The 20,674-nt window shown below is 42.4% G+C and overlaps 3 protein-coding genes across 3 annotated transcripts; all 3 read left to right on the top strand.

Annotated features, from left to right (window-relative positions):
- The first annotated feature begins 1,283 nt into the window (after window positions 1-1,283).
- s100a10a (S100 calcium binding protein A10a) lies at window positions 1,284-3,236 on the top strand. The gene is made up of 3 exons (XM_054762932.1): window positions 1,284-1,442; window positions 2,715-2,874; window positions 2,958-3,236. Exons 2-3 carry the CDS (start codon window positions 2,737-2,739, stop codon window positions 3,117-3,119), a joined length of 300 nt encoding a protein of 99 aa, XP_054618907.1. The 5' UTR covers window positions 1,284-1,442; window positions 2,715-2,736; the 3' UTR covers window positions 3,120-3,236.
- Window positions 3,237-6,497: 3,261 nt separating this feature from the next.
- On the top strand, window positions 6,498-7,805 carry LOC129172833 (ictacalcin-like). Its single transcript, XM_054762935.1, has 3 exons — window positions 6,498-6,650; window positions 7,322-7,464; window positions 7,541-7,805. The coding sequence occupies exons 2-3, from the start codon at window positions 7,327-7,329 to the stop codon at window positions 7,682-7,684; spliced, it is 282 nt and encodes a 93-aa protein (XP_054618910.1). The 5' UTR covers window positions 6,498-6,650; window positions 7,322-7,326; the 3' UTR covers window positions 7,685-7,805.
- A 3,384-nt stretch (window positions 7,806-11,189) lies between these two features.
- On the top strand, window positions 11,190-18,903 carry snx27a (sorting nexin 27a). Its single transcript, XM_054762921.1, has 13 exons — window positions 11,190-11,660; window positions 13,238-13,463; window positions 14,059-14,251; window positions 14,380-14,444; window positions 14,692-14,796; window positions 15,305-15,383; window positions 15,490-15,653; window positions 15,891-15,980; window positions 16,193-16,342; window positions 17,042-17,170; window positions 17,320-17,379; window positions 17,539-17,587; window positions 18,228-18,903. Exons 1-13 carry the CDS (start codon window positions 11,350-11,352, stop codon window positions 18,296-18,298), a joined length of 1,692 nt encoding a protein of 563 aa, XP_054618896.1. The 5' UTR covers window positions 11,190-11,349; the 3' UTR covers window positions 18,299-18,903.
- Window positions 18,904-20,674: the final 1,771 nt, after the last annotated feature.

Raw genomic sequence — 20,674 nt, 5'->3', positions numbered from 1 at the left:
CACACACCCAGCAACCAATCACGTACAGCATCCCCTTGTATAAAATATGGCATGAGCAATTGGGGGAATTTCATTTGCATTTGTATTTTTTTTATTTAGGTTTTTGTGTCTACCATGTTTTTAAAATGTTATTTTTATTAGAATCGGTGTAAAAAAAAAAAGAAAGGTAATTTTTTTATGTAGTTGTGTCTGTCGTCCACTGGAGGTCGCCAAACTCCACTTTTTCAACTGCAAGAAACGTTAAAAGGATTGCTTCATTTCTTTTAGGAATAAAAATGTGCTTTGTGTGACACAATGGAAAGATATAATTAAAGTAAAAACGAATTCAAATGTATAGTTCAATGTATGCAAGTGTTTTTATAATAATGCAAATTTTATGTTTTTAATTTTGTATTTTATTACAGCTTTTTTTTGTTACAAAAACTTCAAATATTGTCTGGAAAGTTAATTTTAATTAATCGAAGTCATTCCTATTATCAATTATTATTACAATTACAAGCAGAAATAGTGTAAATAGCAAATCTAAAATACAAAAAATAAAAAAATATATATACACACACACACATATATATATATATATATATATATATATATATATATTATATAATTTAATAAAATGGTCACTTTTCTTTATAATGATAATCCATATCAATTCTAAAAATATTTTTACATTTTTGCTGCAATAATAGATTATATACAAAATAATACAATTATTTTTTAAAAATCATTAAATTAATACAAATTAATGAAATCAATTGTACTGTATTTTCTTTTAGCAATTTAAATGACCAGTTAGACTAAATAAATTAAAAATTATTATTATATTATCTTTTATATTAATTATAATAATGTCATATTTATTTATTAGATGTATAAGCTTGTCTTTTTGTCACAAAATAATACAAAAATCACTTTACCATAGGACATTTTGTGATTGTATTTTGTAAGTGATAATATATGGGCGGGCCTGAAGGGGGGGCTGAGTCATTCAGGATGACCGTAAAGAAAGGTAATGCTACTTTGCACTTCATGCTGTCAGGGAGGTCAAATGTGAGGCGAGTTTAGCTAAAACGTCATCAGGCGTATGTGTTGTTGTCTCTGTTGAGTGTCTTTATCCTGCATGTTGACATGGGTGATAAATCAGCTGATAAATCCTGTATCACTTCAGGCCATGCGTGATTGTTCAAGTCATGGGGCTGGTCGTCAAAGCCACGTACAGTACGCTAAGGTTCATTTTCCCAGCACATCGTCACCGCCATGTTAATGCACAGCACTGCTGGCGTGTGTCATGGTTCACTGCTTGTTGACTCACACACACACACACACACACACACACACACACACACACACACACTGCACAGCTCAAGCAGGGCGGTGCCGGTCTATAAAACCTCTGCTGCACTTTGGGCCAACTTCTGATCACCATTTCTCTCCTGCTGACGGTAAGAACCTCGGAGCGTTGAATGTGTAATTTGAGCTTTAATGCATAGCTGGCAACTCCGCATAGCCGATACGTGTCTTGTTAATGGAGTAGCTGTGCTGACTTGTGCTTTGGTTTTGATTGGTGCACCGTGTTAGATTAGCAGGACCCACTATCCGGATGGTCACACACTCTTTGCTGCTACTTAATGTTACTTGAAACACTTTTTTGTCAGGTTTGTGTCATTCTGCATGTGGCTTCATGCAAAGCAGCTCAATAGCTTGGGCGTATTTTCTTTCTTGCTGTTTGTGCGTTCTTTTACTTAGTCTTTATTTTCCACTCATACCAGTGTCAGCCATGACTTTCCTGAGTCATCTGTCGGCAGGGTTTGTAGCACAAACCTCAACAAAAAAAGAAAAGATTGCTTAACCCTTTACTGGGACCTGCCTGCATTGCACAATGCGGCCTGCGTAACTAAACGGTACAGTATGTCACCAAGTTATCATGGAAAACTGTGTTCAACCACTAATGATGATACACAACTATGACGTAATCGCGACTTTACCAAAAAATAGATGTTTGGAACCTCTTAAATGGCATTTGATATTAGAAAAACCAAATGAAAAGGCTTTAGAGTAAGATTAGAGGAGCTCCTTAGACTTCATTTGTCTGGCTGTGGGGTGCGATGGCAAGACAGAAGCTCTTCATTCCAGAATCAAATAAATCCATGAATTTGAAAAGCCACAAATATCCTTTCTTTTCCATTTCTGTGAGGAAGAGGACAAGCAATAATATTTAAAAATTAAAAAATATATGTAATAAATATATTTTAAATAAATATATTAAATATATTTTTAAATATATTTATTTCATTTCAGTTAGACCAGTAAATAATTCCTTAATAACTGTAGTAATGATAATGCATCATTGATTCATTTTCTCACAAACATTTTTGGTATTTTTAAGAGGTTCGCATTCTAGCATGATTACCCAAAGGATCCATTAAAAGAGGACATTTTGGAGTAGGTGAATATGTACAGGGTGACCTGTATGGGGGCCACCCCGCCCCATCAATCAGACAGATTTGGAAAGGGAAAGTTGGCCTTATATTGTCAAGCCGTGCTGCCTTTTTTCAAATAAATGCCCCAGACCTGATTTTGATCATTGTACTGTATGTATCCTTTTTATGGTTGAAATATGGTGGATAAACCACTGCATGCTTTTTGACACTTAAGGCAAATAGTGGAGATTAATCATCAGCTTGTTTATTGTCTATTTAAACATTTCCCCTCAGTGAAAGCCAATTTGAAGCAACCATGCCTTCCGAGCTGGAGACCGCCATGGAGTCCCTCATCAAGGTGTTCCACCGGTACGCCTCCAGGGACGGCAAGGGGACCCTCAACCGGCGGGAGCTCCGTGAATTGATGGAGAACGAGCTGTCTAACTTTCTGAGGGTAAGGGTGCTCCGCGCCGCTCTCATTCAAAGTGAGCCTGAATGTTGCATCAGAGGCTCATTCATCCTTCCCTGCTCATCCAGTGCCAGAAGGACCCCGCAGCCGTGGACAAGATCATGAAGGACCTGGACACGAACGGGGACGGCCAGGTGGACTTTGAGGAGTTTGTGTCGCTGGTGGTTGGACTCTCCGTTGCTTGTGAGCAGTGCTATCAGATGCACTTGAAGCAGATGGCAAGGAAGTAAATCCTGAAAGAGGACACCATTCCATAATGCATTTCTTCTTTAGTGTGTGTGTGTGTGTGTGTGTGCAGTCCATTAAATGTCACGGAGGATTTCAAACCCCATCACGAGTTTGTGTTTATTGGGAATGAGCTTCACCGTTAGCTTTCCATGCAGCGCACACGTTAGCAACACAACGCTAGCTGGGATGAGTTCATTCCCACCTGGGGGTGCTTTCATCCATGAGAGGGAGGCAAAGTCCACATGAGCCGCTCCCTCTTTGTTTGATAACTTATCGCTATCCTGAGGAATGGCCGGAATGTTCCACACGTTTACACACCCGTCCACACCATTGATACACAACATAGTCGTGGATTCTATGAGGAGAGTCTGCCGGCGTTGAGTCAACAGGATGTGTTTCTCCACTAAATACTTTTCTCTGTGCCTCACGGCTGCTGAAAGTTGCATAACACCAGCAGGAGGGGGCGAACGAGCTGAAAACTCCGGTCACTTTTTGTTATTACTGCTGAAATCCAATCGTTACACATACAGCCTCCCTGTAGTCAAAACTCAGGGAAAAGTAGCAAGAGTCGCGGTGATTATAACACAAACTGGTTGCTACGTTACAGTGCAGCGTGTGTGTGTGTGTGTGTGTGCGTGCGCAGACCAAGCACCACGCCCATGTAGTCACCAGCTTTGGTAAAATCTGCACAATCCAATTTATCAAATCAATATTATTTGTATTTATAGTTTCTCTAAGACTCAGTCATGGAATAGCCTCAATGTGACATTCAACAGACATACAAATACAAATAATGCAATGGATTAGTTGTGTGTTACTGAATGAGTTGTTTTTTTATTAAATGCTTTGTTTGGGTTTGGGCTGGCCTGATGTCATGGCAACTGTGTGTAATTTTTTGTTCGACCACTAGATGGCAGAAATGGACTACTGTATGATGTGACGTTTTTTATTTGACCGCTAGATGGCGCAAAATGACTAGTGTGTACTACTGATGGCCACTCACATTAACACTGCATGCTGTCGGAAGGTGTTATCTTTCAAAGCAGGCCAATTATTCCTGGCATGTGCTGGTCTCGGACTGTTCACTTCTTTTTGACATTTTCCCCAAGGGCTCTTGGTTTGAATTGTCTTCTGTTTACCTAAATTCAGTTACGTTTAGGTTTTAGCTGACATTCTTCTGGTTATGCCGACATGCGTTTATTGTTATGACGCAGTTACCATAGCAACAGACACAACCCAGCCCCTTGTGTATACGGTTTGACCACTAGAGGGCAGAAACAGGCTAGCAGATATGGTGAAGTTCTCTATGTGGCCACTAGAGGGAAAATTTTTACTGTATATTGTGGATTTATATATTTGACAGACAAGGAATACAGTAATCCCTCGTTTATTGTGGTTAATTGGTTGCAGACCCGACAGCAAAGTAGGATTCAATGTTAATAAACAAAATATTTTCATAGTGAGATCATAGAAAGCCTGTTTATGACATTCTTAGTACAATTTTTACCATTAATAGAGTCCTCTAGACATGAAATAACACCCCTATAGTCACCTTTACACTCCTATTACCCAATATAGTAGACATAATCAGAGAAAATAAGCCATTTAAGACCTAAATAAGACACATGCTTGTGTGTGTTTCAATAAATGTCTTCTGGACGTGTGGACAGGAAGTGATGTCGGGGATTCAGTGCTGGAGTACGGCCACAACAGTTATTGTTATCATTAGGATGATGACTATTATTATTATTATGTTATTGTTGTTCATGTTCTGAGATAAATAATGTAAAATAATAAAAGCCTATCGTTGGCGAACAAGTCTGGTGTGTGTTACTAGTGACACCTAGTGGCCAGTAGACTACATTGTATTTTGTATTTTAGTTCATTTGGAACGTTTTCATGCTTGAAAATGCTTAATTTAGGCCATGAATACGTAACATTTGCTTCAATATGCATTTTTTACCACCAAACAGCGACCATTAATTCATTCATTCATTTGTGAAAAACCGCAATTGAGAGAGGGACGACTGTACGGGACATTATGGAGTTTTCTATTTGGCCACTAGAGGGAAGAAAATGAATGCTTTATGTTGTGAAGTTTTGTATTTGACCACTAGATGGCACAAAATGAGTTGCAGCAAGTAAGTTAAGCGCTCAAAGTTTAAAACGTCGACGTCTGCATCTGCAGTTCTTAATTAATGGACTCTAAATCTGTAAACAACACGATGCTAGACTATAATATTTACCAACGCCAAGAGCAAGCGCAGCACACAGGTAACTCCTGCACAAATAACTTGGAAGGTTCTGAATGGATTTGGATGAAATTGTCAGGAATGGGATATGGAAGAACTGATTCAGTTTTGTGGTGATCCGGACCACCTTCTGGTACCAGGGATTTTTTTAAAGGATTCTTTAACATTGCGAGATGAGACCATTTTTGCAATTTGTGCATTTAACTCCACAAAAAAACTAGTCAGAATGGAAAAAGAATACAGGACAAGTTTCCAACAGGTTGTACAAAATATCAAAGACTGATCCAAAAAATGGAGGATTATTATTTTGGTGTAAATCACAGTATGGGGGGGAACTATGGCGCTTGGCGGAGGTCTGCGCTCTCCGACTGCTTTTCTGATTATTCTTGTGACTTTTTCTGCCTCTATGCTGCGCATCGCCACTAGGGAACACAGTTGCATGGTCTCCCGAGATTGCTAAGCTATGCTGTGATGTACGCCGTGATTCATTTCTTTTTTGGCCGTTGCAATGTGTGGTTCCAAGAGTGTAGGTTTGGCTAAGACAGCGGAAAATTCCTCTAAATTTGTAAAACAACACGTTTAGTGTGGTCATAAAATCCAAGAAGTTAACGTGAGAGTAGCGAGATTGTAGTATCACGGTCACGAAAGACGTTTGAGTTTTAGTCACACAACATGTCCACATGGACGTGGTGCTGCCACAGAGCTGGGCTCGGTGTGTGCGTGTCTGCAGACTGAGGAATGATCTTTGGGGATTGTGATTGTGAGTCACAGCCTCCACCGCAAAAAATGCAAGGCAGGAGAAGGGAAAGGAAACAATCTGCGTAGCGACGAGCTGTGCCCATGTTGGGTTCATTGTCAGAAACACAGGGATCTATTCTTCTTGCGCAAGGAAAAAGTGAATTAAAAGTGAACAAAAAGGCATTGTAACATGATCACATGTGATTACACAACCCCAGAGATGGAAGGTTTTTTGCTCTTTTTGACTTCCACCCCACTCCTCTCACAGCAATCACTGCACACTTTATTTAGTTGTATTATTATTATATTTATATTTATTTTGAACGTTATATAACGTCGCCCTTTTGTGTTTGAAAAGGAACAAGTTAGGAGTGAAAAAGGAGAAGAGGAAGGAGGAGGAGGATGAAAGGAGCATCAGTAGTGAGGGAGGGATGAAGGGTGTGGCGGTGGTGATATAAAGCCTCTTTGCATCCACTTCCTCATCACTTCAGCCACTCTTCAGCGTCTCTCCGTACTTCTGCATCAGGAAAAGCAGCAAACCAGGTGGGTGGAAAACCATGACAGCTTTCTTTCACCTCAACTTTTGTTGACTTTTCTCACCCATTCTCTCCAGAAATTAACTTTTCATGATAAACATTGGCAAAGATTTCTGAGTATTTAGCTGCTAAATGTGCTTTAGTCCTGCACCCTCCGTATCTTGATGCTTGTTTGCGTAATGGCCAGCTGATGCCAGTTTGCATAGACTACCACACCCATGAGAGGGGGTGCCTGAACGCAACACACTCTTAACACTTTTTCCACGCACGGTCACGTGTTTGTACGATCCCATGATAAACGTCCTTCTCCTGTCTATTTGGAATGAGCCACCTGGAGAAGTGAAGGTGTCGCCATTGCATTACCCTGCGTCACAAAGGTCCTGGTGGGGGGAAAAAAACTGTATTTTTAGTCATGAAAAAACATTGTCACGCTAAGAAAAGTATTGTATACTAAAAGTGTACGTTGTGGTACTTGTTTGCCAGTCTTCCCTTGCAACCACTCCATTAACTCAAGGCTTTTTGGTGTTGTGCCAGTTTTCGCCCACAGTGCCTCATGATCCCTCTGGCACAGTGCTCCGTTAAACATGCGCAAGCCTGGCTCGGCCTCTAGAGGGAGCCATAGCAGCGTTCAGCCCTTGCTGGTAAACGTCTCTCTTCCTTCTTTTCCTCTTTCTGCAGCCATCATGTCTCAAATTCAGCAGGCCATGGTTCTCCTCATCGACTGCTTCCAGAAGTACGCCGGCAAGGAGGGCGACAAGAACACTCTGAGCAAGGGAGAGCTGAAGGAGCTGCTCCAGCATGAACTCGGAGGGCCCCTGGGGGTGAGTGACCTCTCCACACCAAATCACGGTAAAACAAAACTGTGTGTGTAAAGTCGGCCCCGCATGTCCGCTACAGAAAGCCAACGACAAGGCGGCCATCGATCGCATCTTCAAGGACCTGGACATCAACAAAGACAACAGCGTGGACTTCAGGGAATATGTCAACCTGGTCGCTTGCCTCACTCAGTTGTGCTTTGAGTACTTCACCACCGCAAAATAGAAAGGGGGAGCCCCACCTACGTGGAAAGACGCATATTTCGGTCCTAAAGGCATAAAAGGCCCTTCATAAGTCATGATTAATGATATCGTACCACATAACACAATAAAAGTCACTAAAACGCTGTGCCATGTGTCTTTTGGGGCTGCTGTGTGCAATGAAGCAAGCTGGGGTGTAGTATTTGGTTGTAACCAGAAGAGGCGCTGTTCAGTCACTCAAACTGCACTTTTTTTTAATTTTGCGCATCATCCACAGTCCTTATGTGAGACAAGAACACAAATGTCTTTCTGTTTCCCGTGCATTCTGAAAACATAAAAACAGCTAAAAAGAGGCAGCTGATTAATGCACATAATGGGACACACCTATTCCGCCGACAAAGCCCGCTATTAAAACACCTCCACAAACCTCCAACAAGGTTTTATGGTTTTATATCCGGGCTGTGCACACTCGCGGCGCTTGCGAGTGTGTGGTGAAGCTAGTTGCCAGCCCGCTTGTAGCCAGCCGGTGTGGTGTGGCGAGGTGTCACTACGCCACTAACATAGTTCTTGGGCGTAACAATGTTAATAACAATGTCGCTGTAGCTTGGTTAACATGCAGTTGACATTATGTAAATGCCGCATTGTTGGTGGTCTTTGGAAGTCTTTTGAATTTTTTTCAGAGTGCTTTATAGGCGGAATAGGCGCGTCCCGTTACGTGCATTCTTAGCTGAGTCTTTTTAGCTGTTTTCTTTACAGCGCACAGAAAAGAGAAAGACATGTGTTCATGTCTCACATAAAGATTGTGGATGAGGATTCCTTTAATGGTCTAAAGCTCAACAACAACAAGTCAGCTAAGCAATTGGTTATAGAAATATTTTACTGTTGAATACTGTGTTTTTAAAGGTATTTTTCCTTAAAACACACATGTTTAATCAATAATATGAGGTGGTTTTGGTAGCGCACCTCTTTTTTTACAATACAGGTGGTCCTCGATGTACGCTCCATGTTACGACTTTTCAGAAATTAATTACAAACTTTATTTTGGTCCATAAACACAAGACTTGCTCAAGAACTAGTGTCTGTGCTGTGTACTACGGCCATCATTAAGGATAAAGAATATTATATTATATTAATTATATTATATTAATTATATTATATTAATTATATTATCTTATATTATATTATATTATATTATATTATATTATATTATATTATATTATATTATATTATATTATATTATATTATATTATATTATATTGGAAAAAAAGGACTAAGATTATTTCATGCTAATGAATGCTAAGGCGTCATGGATTCCAGCCACTGTTACAAGGACGTTTCAATGTAGCCTGGGTCAATAATTTAAGAAGGTAGGACAACTGCAGGGACAAAATTAAGAGGGTTTTTTGTTTATTACTGTTTCATTTACTTCTTGTGTTTAATGTTTTATTACTATATTGTATACGGTGTGTTCTGCATGTGTTCTCTGTACAGCGTGAGTGACCTAGGAGTTAATTTAGGTGTTTTTTTAGGTCTAAGTTCCAACTTATGGTGAAATTTGACTTACATCGCAGTCCAGGAACTTGTTCGTAACCTAAGGAGCACCTGTAGTGAAATACATTTTTCACAAGTCCTGTGTGGTGAATGTGAGGACTTACTACAAGTCGCACATGAATTACATGAATCTTTCATCATTGAAACTACAGATGGCTGTATGTTGTGTTTTTCCACACCGGCAGTAACGGTTGGTAACAACAATACCAAGGAGACAAACCGGGGCTTTTCTTTGCATGTTTTTGTGTCTCTTTGTATCTTTTCTCGAAGTGTCCCAATTCTCTCACGCGCTTCAAAAGAAGACAAGCGCACGTTAGATGAACTGGAAGCTATTAAATTGCCCCGAAGCTGCAGCAGTGAATGTCTGTGAGTGTGGGCCAGCGGAGACAGGCTGGTGACCTGACCCGCTTTGACCCAGTGTCACAATAGCTGCTGTCATTTGGACTAAAAACTATGAAGTAGCGATAACAACACGCAAGAACTCACTTGTATCGTAACATAATATTATCCTTTAGATTATTATTACTTACCCTCCTGAGACCCAGCAATGCATTTTTTTCCCCAGTAAGGGTCAAACGTTTCACAGCCTTATTTCAAATGCAATACACTCTACAGGAGTAAAACCAGTTGTTGAACACCCCGGGCTTGTGACACGTACTTTGCTGGGGTTTGGCCAATGAAATAGAACATCTGTTTTCCCAGTATTCAGTTATTGGGGTTTTAAAAGTTAAAAGCGAGTGTTTTTTGAGGTGCTTTCATCAACACACAGTCATTTTTAAGATACTATGTCGGTTGTGTCCAACCTTTTCCAGCGGGGGCCGCACACTGAAAAATGAAAGGATGAGGGGGCCACTTTTGCATGTTTCACACCAACCCATTTAGTTTTTTTTTGCTCCTTATGTTACTTGTTTTTGCTTGTTTTTCCATTTTTGCAGTTTTTATTAGATTTTTGCCAAATATTTAAACCTTTTTCTCACACGTTTTGTCTCTTAATAATGCCGTTATTCTCATAATATTTTTACTTTATTGTTGTAATATTATGACTTTTACCCAAATAAATTTGCATATTTTCATAATATTACAGCAGTTTAAAAAAAATTATGTATTTTGTCTGTAATATTTCAAATTTATGCTATTTTTTTCTTAATATTATACCTTTGTTCTCCAAATATTTTGTTTTTACTGTCCTGTAATTCCTACTCTTCCATTTTTGCTGGTGTTTTTTTTTGTTTTCTAGTGTAATTGTAATTTTAGAATGTGCGACAGGTCATAAATGGCCCTTGAGCCGCACTTTGGACACCCTTGTACTGTGTCCTCTGTGATGGGCATGAGGATTTACTCCAACTCCTTTTGTGTGTAAAATGATGAAGATGGTTGATCCAAAAAATGCGTCTAGATGTAGAAATGCATGTGTGTGTAAAGAAGAAAGAGTTTTTTTCATGTTCAATAACTGTAAAAATTGAGAGAGCAATAAACTGATTTACAGTGTAAACATATTTTTTACACTGTAAATAACTTGTTTGTTTTATTTTGTTAAAACTGGATGAAAGAGTTATTGAGTTGGCACCAAAGAATGCAAAAAAGAAATAAAATAAACACCTTGTCTGACAACCAAAAAATATTGCAGCATATTGTTTACACAAGACAATTATTTAATGAAAAAAACAATCGTTACTAATATGTTTATTATTTTAGATATTTACATATCATAGCGACCCCTGAAAGGCAGTTATGCCCCCTAGTGGCTGGGAGCAGCATGAATGATGACATCAGCTTCGAGTAGGAAAAACGGCAACAAGAAATGTGTTGTTAAACAAAAAACAAAGTTAAACCATGAATACATTGCATACACTACATTGCATACACAATGATAATGTGAAAGCTTGATTAGACGTAGTGTATTTATTCCATACTTACCGAAATAGTTTAACCGTGGGTCCCGGTGGCCTGTTAGTGACGCCCACAGGAGGTCACGTAGCGTGCCGCGGCTCTTGACGCTGCCGATGGGCGGGTCATCAACAACAGCGGCGCTGTGTGGAGGTAGTGTAGTAACGTTGCAGGCGCGAAGCTGGAGTGTTGTTTTCAATTAGCCCCAAGACACCAGCACCGACCGGAGGGCAGTAGGGGCTTGTGGATAAGATGGCGGATGTAGGGAGCGATGAAACGCGGTCGGCTCTCCCTTCGGCATCCCATAACGGCCCTGTGGTCGCCTTGTCTCCGGGCACCGCGGGCCTCAGCCCGACTACGGTGACGTCCGGTCCGCGGGTGGTGCGGATTGTCAAGTCCGAGTCCGGCTACGGTTTCAACGTCCGCGGCCAGGTTAGCGAGGGAGGGCAGCTGCGGAGCATCAACGGGGAACTGTACGCTCCTCTGCAGCACGTCAGCGCCGTTCTGCCCGGAGGGGCTGCGGACCGAGCGGGCATAGCGAAGGGTGACCGGATCCTGGAGGTGTAAGTCGGCTATTTCACCTACACCAGCTAGTTAGCTAGCACTGCTAGGCACCGTCGTTAAACTGTTGCTTCAATCCCGTGCATGTGTTTATTAGCCAATGTATGCTCCACTTGTCAATGGCGTTATAACATATATATTCACTTTTCAAAACAGGGGTATAAAGTGATATAATTAAAGCTGTGCGTACATTTGAGCGTTTACCATCTTATATAAGTTGACTACCGGCTATGCATGTTGATTAGCTGTAGCTGCTTAGCTAGCCAGGTAGCTAATGTCTCGTCGAGCTAACCTGATTGTTTAATCTTTCTCAACTAATGTGAGGACGAGATTTAAAAGTGTTGGTGTTTTCTTGATATTGTCTTAAAGACAATGGATCGCAGTGTTGTCTCTCGTTCATCATGGTCGTGTGAGAGTGAGCAGTTGTGTTCTGTCAGTGTTAACATCTGACAGATTAGCTAAACACTTACGCTCAGTGAAGTTCTGTGATGTTCTTTGGTGTTTTTTTTTTGTCATGAATAGTCTTTGGACTACAAAATGCCTATTACCATTAGCTACACCTGCTAGTCTAATGACATTCAGTGCAAGAGCTCTGCTTTTTATGTTATGTTGCATGTTTACTGTTGTGCAGTGGTGAACAACTGCAGAAGGGGTCCAAATCCTGTCAAACTACAGTATTACATGCATGTAAACGGGATTGTGCAAGGTGTGTTGTGTCCAGTGCATCCTATAATTTGGCTTTTGTGACTGAAAGTGTCTTGGTTTTGACAAGTCAACCTGTAAAATTGGGATGCCAGAAAAGGCTAAAATCAGAATGAGGGGGAACTAAAAACCAGCGTCTTGTTTCTTTGCGAAGCCATGGAAATCCTGTTTTGTTTTCTTAAGTGTATTTTAGGGCATAGGAGGAGGCCCGCTTGGCATCATGTGACTGACGTCCAACTTTGGAAGTTTTCACAAATGAATCAGTTTTTAGTGAAATGCGTTGCAAAGTCAGGCAGTCAGCATTTTACTTGGCGTACTGTAATGTCCTCTTTTACTTGGCTGTGGAAGTCATATCTTTTGGGCTTTTTTTTAAAGTAATCACAGTTTACTTTTCAAGGTTCGCTAACATTTAAGTAGCTTGATTGAGTCAGTCTGTCTGATTGGCTTTTTTTTTAAAGAGCACAGTTGTTTTTTATCATGGTGGACGATAAGAGGAACTGATAACGTCTTAGCTTAGTTTACGTTCCACCAAACATCACATCAGCAAGCAAGGCGGCTTTCTGTCTGAGGACAAAATGATGGGATTAAGGCAGTGTGAAGATCAGCATCTGTACCCCTTGTATTGAATTTGTGCACCCTTGAATAAATGACATGAATTGGCTTGTCCACACTGCTTGGCCGCCCCGCTGTTCCTCACAGGAAGATTACCAGAGACACCCGATGCCGCTGCCATCTGGCCTCGGCAAAGCCAACAAAGCAGGTGTATAACGGCATGAAAAGAGAAGAACGCGAGACCTACAAGCTTGTCATGGATGACAGCATACCGGATTTGTACTGCATTTGTAGCGTTAACATTAAACGTTTGTCCTTCCTGTAGCAACGGGGTGAGCGTGGAGGGCGCCACCCACAAGCAGGTGGTGGATCTGATCCGTGCCGGGGAGAAGGAACTAGTCTTGGCGGTGCTCTCGGTGCCGCCGCAGGAGGCCGACGGTCTGGAGGGAGGCGAGGACGTCCAGCCCAACTACGACTACAGCGACAAGCAGGCCGTGCCCATCTCCATCCCCACGTACAAACACGTCGAGCAGCACTCCGAGAGGTTTGTGGTGAGTGTCGGCTTCGATGCATCTGCAACAAAAGTGAAATTAAAGATCCTCTATTATGCAAAATGAACGTGTCAATGGCGTTAGGCCAGTCATTTGTTTACGTAGAGCCTGTTTATGAGCACCAAAGAGGCACTCAAAAGTTCTGTGTTTTCATGGCTTCATGAAAGAAAATAACCTTCCTCCTCATGGACAAGAACGCACCTCAGACACACTCCTAGCTAGATGAGCCCTCACGGTCTGCACAGCTTTGTTTGAAAAAAAAAAAAAGACACACAGGCTTCGTTACACATCTTAAAAGCAAGCTGTTCATACATGCAAATGCCAGCCTTTACTGCTTTTAGTGTACGTGCAACACTTTTTGTTTCCTTCCCATTCATTGAATTGTTTTGGCAGACAAATCTGTCAACCAATCAAAGGACGGCCGTGTCACAAGGGTACCAAAGGGTGGCACGTATTCAAAATGAACCCTACTGCTTGTTGGGAATGAGGATTAATTGTGCATTTGTGTTCTCATGTATTGGAATGCCTAAGGAGCACCAGAAGACGCCATTGTAGTCGTCCATCACCGTTCATTTCAGTGTGTCTTGGCTGACAGGTATACAACGTGTACATGTCGGGCAGACAGCTGTGCTCCAAGCGCTACCGGGAGTTCGCCATCCTCCACCAGAACCTGAAACGGGAGTTTTCCAACTTCAACTTCCCCAAGCTCCCCGGGAAGTGGCCCTTCTCACTGTCCGAGCAGCAGCTGGACGCTCGACGCAGAGGACTGGAGGAATACCTCGAGAGAGGTAAACACTGAGCCTCTCATCAGCTCCGCACTGTAAATCGCAACAAGGACGACACGCGCACGCTGACATTTAGCTACCCTTTGTTGATTCGATTAACTTTGACCTGCTCTCTTTGTGCGCACGTCTAGTGTGTTCTGTCCGGGTGATCGGCGAGAGCGACATCATGCAGGAGTTTCTCTCTGAATCAGATGAGGTACGCAGGCAAAATCATGCAAAACCATGCCCGTGAAGTACACTGGAATTGTAATTGCTCCACCATCCGAGTGTTTGTAGAGATCACCCCACCTTTAAAGAGGCTCTAATGCAGGGATTAACACTTCTCACCGGCCTTATTATCACTTGTTTTTTTGATCATTCAGCATGTCTCCTTGTTAATCCACTCCAAAGATCAATCCAGGTGCGCAGTCTTCACTCACACTCTTTCACGACCTACTGTGCAGAACTACAACGGCGTGACGGATGTGGAGCTACGGGTCGCGCTGCCAGACAAAACCACCATCTCCGTTAGAGTGCGCAAGAACAGCACCACAGATCAAGTTTATCAGGTCAGGCTGCTGCTAGCTTCTTGCATGTGCATCAAACACTCTAGCTTTATATACAGTATCTCACAAAAATCTGTATGCCAGCCACATTTCAGTATATATTCTCAAAGGACAGTATTACAAATGAAACCTGGACATACTTTAAAGTAACCAGCGCGCAGCTTGTATTGCAGTATGGAGTTACTGTCCACTGAAAGTGACTTAACACACAGCCATTATTGTACATGTATGTGTAAATAGCCGGCAACACAAGTGAGTAGAGTCAAGCACGTTCTGCGGCCGCATGAGTGCTGCAGTCAGTGGGGGAGCTGCGGTTCAGTGAGGGGAAACATGAATTCCAGCATGTACTTTGTAAATTGTCAAGCATAGCATGCCCCCCCTCCTTTGGGTCACAGATACTGTGTGTGTGTGTGTGTGTGTGTGTGTGTGTGTGTGTGTGTGTGTGTGTGTGTGTGTGTGTGTGTGTGTGGAAAGTGCAATAATTCCTTTTTAACATTTGCTCTTCCTGCAGGCGTTGGTAGTGAAGGTGGGAATGGACAGTATTATGGCCAGCTACTTTGCCCTGTTTGAGGTCATCAACCACTCATTTGGTAAGCACCTTTAATAAGACCCGAGTCATCCATGTGGTTATTTCATGGCATTATAACTTTGTGTGCTCTTATGGACAAGGGTCTTCTCTTCTAATATTTGTTTCAGTGCGGAAGCTGGCACCTAACGAGTTCCCGCACAAGCTTTACGTGCAGAACTACACGTCAGCCGTGCCGGGCACTTGCCTGGCGCTCCGCAAATGGCTCTTCAGCTTCCAGGAGGAGGAGTTGCTCAGAGACAACCCGCTGGCTCTGCACTACTGCTTTCACCAGGTAACCATTGCTGCCACCGGCACACAAAATGTGGATCTAGCATCTCCAGCTTTAGATGCGGCCATAGATGATTCCTGGTCAGCCCAAAATGAAGTATGGAGGCACAACATGTGAACAAAACTAACCCTTTAATGACTCTTCCGAATCAATTGCCTGAGTTGATCTTTTATCTTTATTGACCTCAAACGGTGTCTCTCCATGCCAATCCCCCCCCCCAATCCCTCTACTGCTGACTAGGCGCTGGATGATGTGAAGAAGGGATTCATAAAAACAGAGGACAAATCCTACCAGCTGCAGAAGCTGGCAGAGCAGCGCAAGATGGCCACGGTCAGTCCCACAGACCCGTCTTTGTTCAGGGAGGGGACTTGGGAGGGATGCGCTCTTTTTGCTACTGCACATACTAAGCCATTACTGGAATGTCACAAAGATGAACAGAAACCCCCTCTGTGTTTAGACGTAGAGATAAAACTGTGGTGTAGCAGGTTAGTATTTTGTTGTCGACTGACTTCTAACTGTGTGCACCTCTTCAAACCGGTTAGTACCTGAGCCAGGTGCGCTCGTGCGAGGGCTACAACGAGGTGGTTTTTCCCCACTGCTCGTGCGACTCCAGGAGGAAGGGCCACGTCATCACGGCCATCAGCATCCATCACTTCAAGCTGCACGCTTGCACCGAGGACGGCACGCTGGAGGTGAGTGTGTGATCAGCCGTGAAGGCAGCACGTACTAAAGTGTGAAGGTGGGAATTACAGAATACCGCTCAATATTGTGTCAATACAGTAGATCCCCGCTTTCTGCGGGAGTCATGTTCCACACATACCAGCAAATGAGTAATTGATACGCTCCCACTCTTCCAAACCCTCCTGCTAGCTCGATGTTGACGTTGTTCTCTGATTTTGCATTAACAACATTTGCAATAAAAGTGATTTGGGAATTTTTTGATCAGATTCGGCTCAAGAATCCTCTCTCTCTTCATTTGAATCCTCCCTTAATATGCCTCACTCACTTATTAAACGCATTTAAAGTATAACATGTATAGGTACTCACCATTCATGAATGATACTGCTAAGGGAGCAAATGTGGCTTTACTTTTAGTATGTAAGCTTAAGTACTTTCAAGTCCCTAAAAATGGATATACTCATTTTCTCACACATAAAAATGGCTGTAATGGCTGATGATGTTTGCTGTATTTTTGTCAAATGTCTTAAAACTAAATTGTGGTGGTTTATGAAGGCAAAAATGAGAGAAACTCATGTCAATAGTGAAAAGCCAATACCATATTTTTGTATTCCGGAGCAAGCAATAAAGTCTTTGAAGGCAACATGGCATAAACAACATTTATACTGAATAATATTATGCATCAATGCTAAGCTACCCTCCTGCCTTCTCAGAACCAGGTGATAGCGTTTGAATGGGGGGAAATGCAGCGCTGGGACACGGACGAGGAGGGCATGGCGTTCTGCTTTGAGTACGCCCGAGGAGAGAAGAAGCCTCGCTGGGTCAAGATTTTCACTCCATATGTAAGCGAACCCACTTTACACTTGAAATGATTTTAGATACATGAATGCAATCTTTGGATATGAATGTTCATAAAGCACTTTGGGGGCGGGGGGCTCAGAAAACAAAAGCATTTGCTGAGGACCCTTTTTGTGTTCTGTTTTTTTCCCAGTTCAACTACATGCATGAGTGCTTTGAGCGAGTCTTCTGTGAGCTGAAGTGGAGGAAGCAGGTAGGGACCACTCCTTTCCTCTTTTGTTCAGGGGGTGGGGGGGAGCACATGACTTCAAATGTCTAAATACGGCTTATTATTATTGTTATTATTAGGCTTATCTTTGCAGAGTGTGTAAGTGGGAACTTTTTATGAATCCATTTTTCTGTTCTTTATCAGGTTGAGGATGAGGCTTCTGATAAAGACAACAAAAACTGCAGCAACAACGGTAAGAAGCAAGCACGAGCAGAAGGGAAGAGGGGTGACGTCTGTCTGATGATTAATGCCCACATTCTTGTCTGACACAGCCTGAAAGGACAAGGGCAGGGAAGAGTTCTTTTATCTCCACTTGCTGGAATGTAAAAATAGATAGGATAGAAAAACGTCATGCTCAGTGACATTACATTTCAGCAGCCTTGCAAAGGTTGCATTCAAATCTTCCGTTCCAACCCGAATGCAGTGTAGTATCTCAAGTAGTCAAGAAGGCGCTTTAAAAGTTCAGACAAAAGTGTCGACACGTGACGGGCCGCTAGCGAGCCGCGCCTTAGAGCAAAGTCGAAGCTGTTTTTTCTCATGTGGGACCTCGTGAGACCAGCGGCAGCACATGTACATGTGTGTACAGCCACGGGGTATAAGGAGGCATGAGGAGGAGGAGCCAGCCGCTATCTCTGCAAGGCAAGCAAAACAACTAAAGGAGGGTAGATGTGGATGTCTTGCACCAGCCAGGACGCTACGTCAGAAGCTGAAAGTTAGAGTTCAGGTGTAGTCAAGGCCAGCTAGGCGGGACGATGCAAGGATGTCTCAGCATCATGCATCAGGTGACACCATCCGTTCAGAACACCTCTTTACCCGTCTGTCTGTTGTTGCAGAGTATCTGCCACCTCTGGAGACGCAGCAGAAGGGATGGCGCCACCTAGGGGGGGAGATTGCCACTTCCTAAAAAAAAAGGAAGGAAAAAAAACCCTAACTCATTTTGAACTAGAACTGATCACCTTGCATCGTCACACCCACACCTCCGAGAACGCGCCCCTCCATCGACCACACCAGGACTTGAGGGACACAAGGACGTGGGTCACGCTCCTCCCCCCCCCCTTGAAAAGCTCAAACTTGGATCCATCCGTTTTGGGGAATTTGGAATAGTCTCACATGAAAACAAAACCCAGGGTTACACATGACGGCGAGCCATGAAGGGAAAGTGGGCTTTCATTTCATTCACCAGGTTTCCATAGTGTGTCTGTGAGATGCTTCCCTCCATACAAGCGGCCCGCAGCGTGAGCAACACGCTCATCCAGCCTGCTTGACCCCGGGAATGGGACCGGCGGGATGTGCTCAGCTTCGAGCTCGTAGAACTGAGACGGAGTGCGAAAAACAGACAAAGGAGAGTGAAGTGTGGGCGGGGTGGGGGAAAAATGACACTACCTTTTCACCGGTCGAAAGATGCAAAATTGATGCTGAACATGAAGACAGACTTCTTTTTTTTTTTTTTTTTTTTTTTTTTTGTTGTTGTTGTTGTTGTCCGAAAACACAGGTGACACAAAATGTAAACTCACTGTTCTAATTGTGTGTATGTTTAACAAGCCTTTTTCTGATCAAATATAGATTAATATAAGAGCTATAATAATTGATTTATCCATCTAACATGAATTTGCAACCCAGAGGCGTTCAATATCTCCATTTATCGCGTCATCTTTCAGTCAGAATCTTATTGCCAGTAAAACATGACAGATTATCAGATTTGCATAATTACAAAAGTTTAAGATTGGAATTGCTGCAGTTCTCTAAATGGACAGCAGAGGGAAGCAGATTGCTGTGGGGTTTGGAGTGTGAGGGTGAGATCCCTTGGGCTGTGTAGCTCAGCCAGCAAAGTATCCTTCCTCTGCAGATGGTCCATTAACCATGTCGGGAGGTGTGAGGTGTGTGTGTCCAACCTAAGAGCACTGCAGCCAGCTGTCTGCCTCATATGTAACAGTATTAGCTGTGTGTGTTCACATTAATTAGATTTTTTGTTAAGTAGTTTTACATCATGAACTAACCTGAATGCATTGGAGTCGGAGGGCTGAATGTTTATTAATTGTTGATTGAACCTGAAAGTAATGATGATCCGGCATGTTTGTTTAATTTATAGTGACTGTAAGAATGCAGGTTCAACCACTTGAACACACATTTGAGTTAAGTTATGTTATGTTATGTTATGTTATGTTATGTTATGTTATGTTATGTTATGTTATGTGTGATTGTGCATGTCTTGTGTAAGAGAGGGGAAATGGTTTTGTTGGACAGATGAACACAGCAGGATTTTTGTCTTGTTGAATTGATTTGTGTGTTTTTTGTTTTTTTTAGCCTGTTGTGTGCGGCGTTTCACAGCATTCCCGTACCACAAAATGGTGCACGGTTGTCTGGTTATTTTGTATTTTGACAACATTGCAACATGCGACAGTACAGGATTAGGTTGTGTCAGTCATTTGCAGACGCTCAGCACAAGCTCCTGTTACTTAGCAGTCTGTAATCGCGTGTTTCAGCTAGAGAGAAAGGACGCGCTTGCTTTTTGGACTCCGGTCAGTCCTTACATAGTGGTGTTTATTTACTCAACTGCAGAGAGTGACGGACTTTTTCGAGGAGGAAGGCTTACAGGCTTATTGGTTCAAATGCATTTTTATGACTAAATAAAATATAATTTAATGTTATAAGGTTAATGATTAAATATCAATGTTGATTTTTAAGTAAATAATTACACATCTACTGTGGGATGATAAATACATTTAGTCCTCAGCAGCTTTTGCTTTTCTCTGTAAACTCCACCGTAAACAGCTTTACAAATGCCATGTTTGCTATCCGCTGGGAGTATCAAAAGTCTTCGAATTAAAGCCACCTAGTGGCACCACCCTATTATTACAAATTTGAGGCCACTGTTTGGTCCAAGAGCCGAGGCCTCTTTATGAAGAAATAGGGTATTTTTTGTATAGCTTGTGTCTGCACCTTCCTCCTCAGGTTGGTCTCCCATCATCATAGCGCTGGGATACGGTTGCCGTGGCAGCGCCATGCCGGCTCGACACGCCTCTGTCTCATTGTCAGTGCTGTCGACCAGCTAAATCCGCGCCACATTAGTGAAGTCGAAGCAGTGTTCTCTCTTTGTGCTTTGCACTGCAGTTTTGCGTGTGTGTGTGTGTGTGTGTGTGTGTGTGTGTGTGTGTGTGTGTGTGTCATTGTCCGGCATCAGTGAGGTGAATGTCACTCTTTTTTTTTTTATTATTATTTTTTTTAGTCTGAAGCCGAGGGATGACAGGAATGTTAAAGAGCATGCTCCAGCCGCTGTGTT

Source organism: Dunckerocampus dactyliophorus, chromosome 20, assembly GCF_027744805.1.
Source record: "Dunckerocampus dactyliophorus isolate RoL2022-P2 chromosome 20, RoL_Ddac_1.1, whole genome shotgun sequence".
NCBI classification, from domain to species: Eukaryota; Metazoa; Chordata; class Actinopteri; order Syngnathiformes; family Syngnathidae; genus Dunckerocampus; species Dunckerocampus dactyliophorus.
The sequence above is the reverse complement of the archived record's forward strand: the minus strand, read 5'-3'. Positions and strand labels throughout refer to the sequence as shown.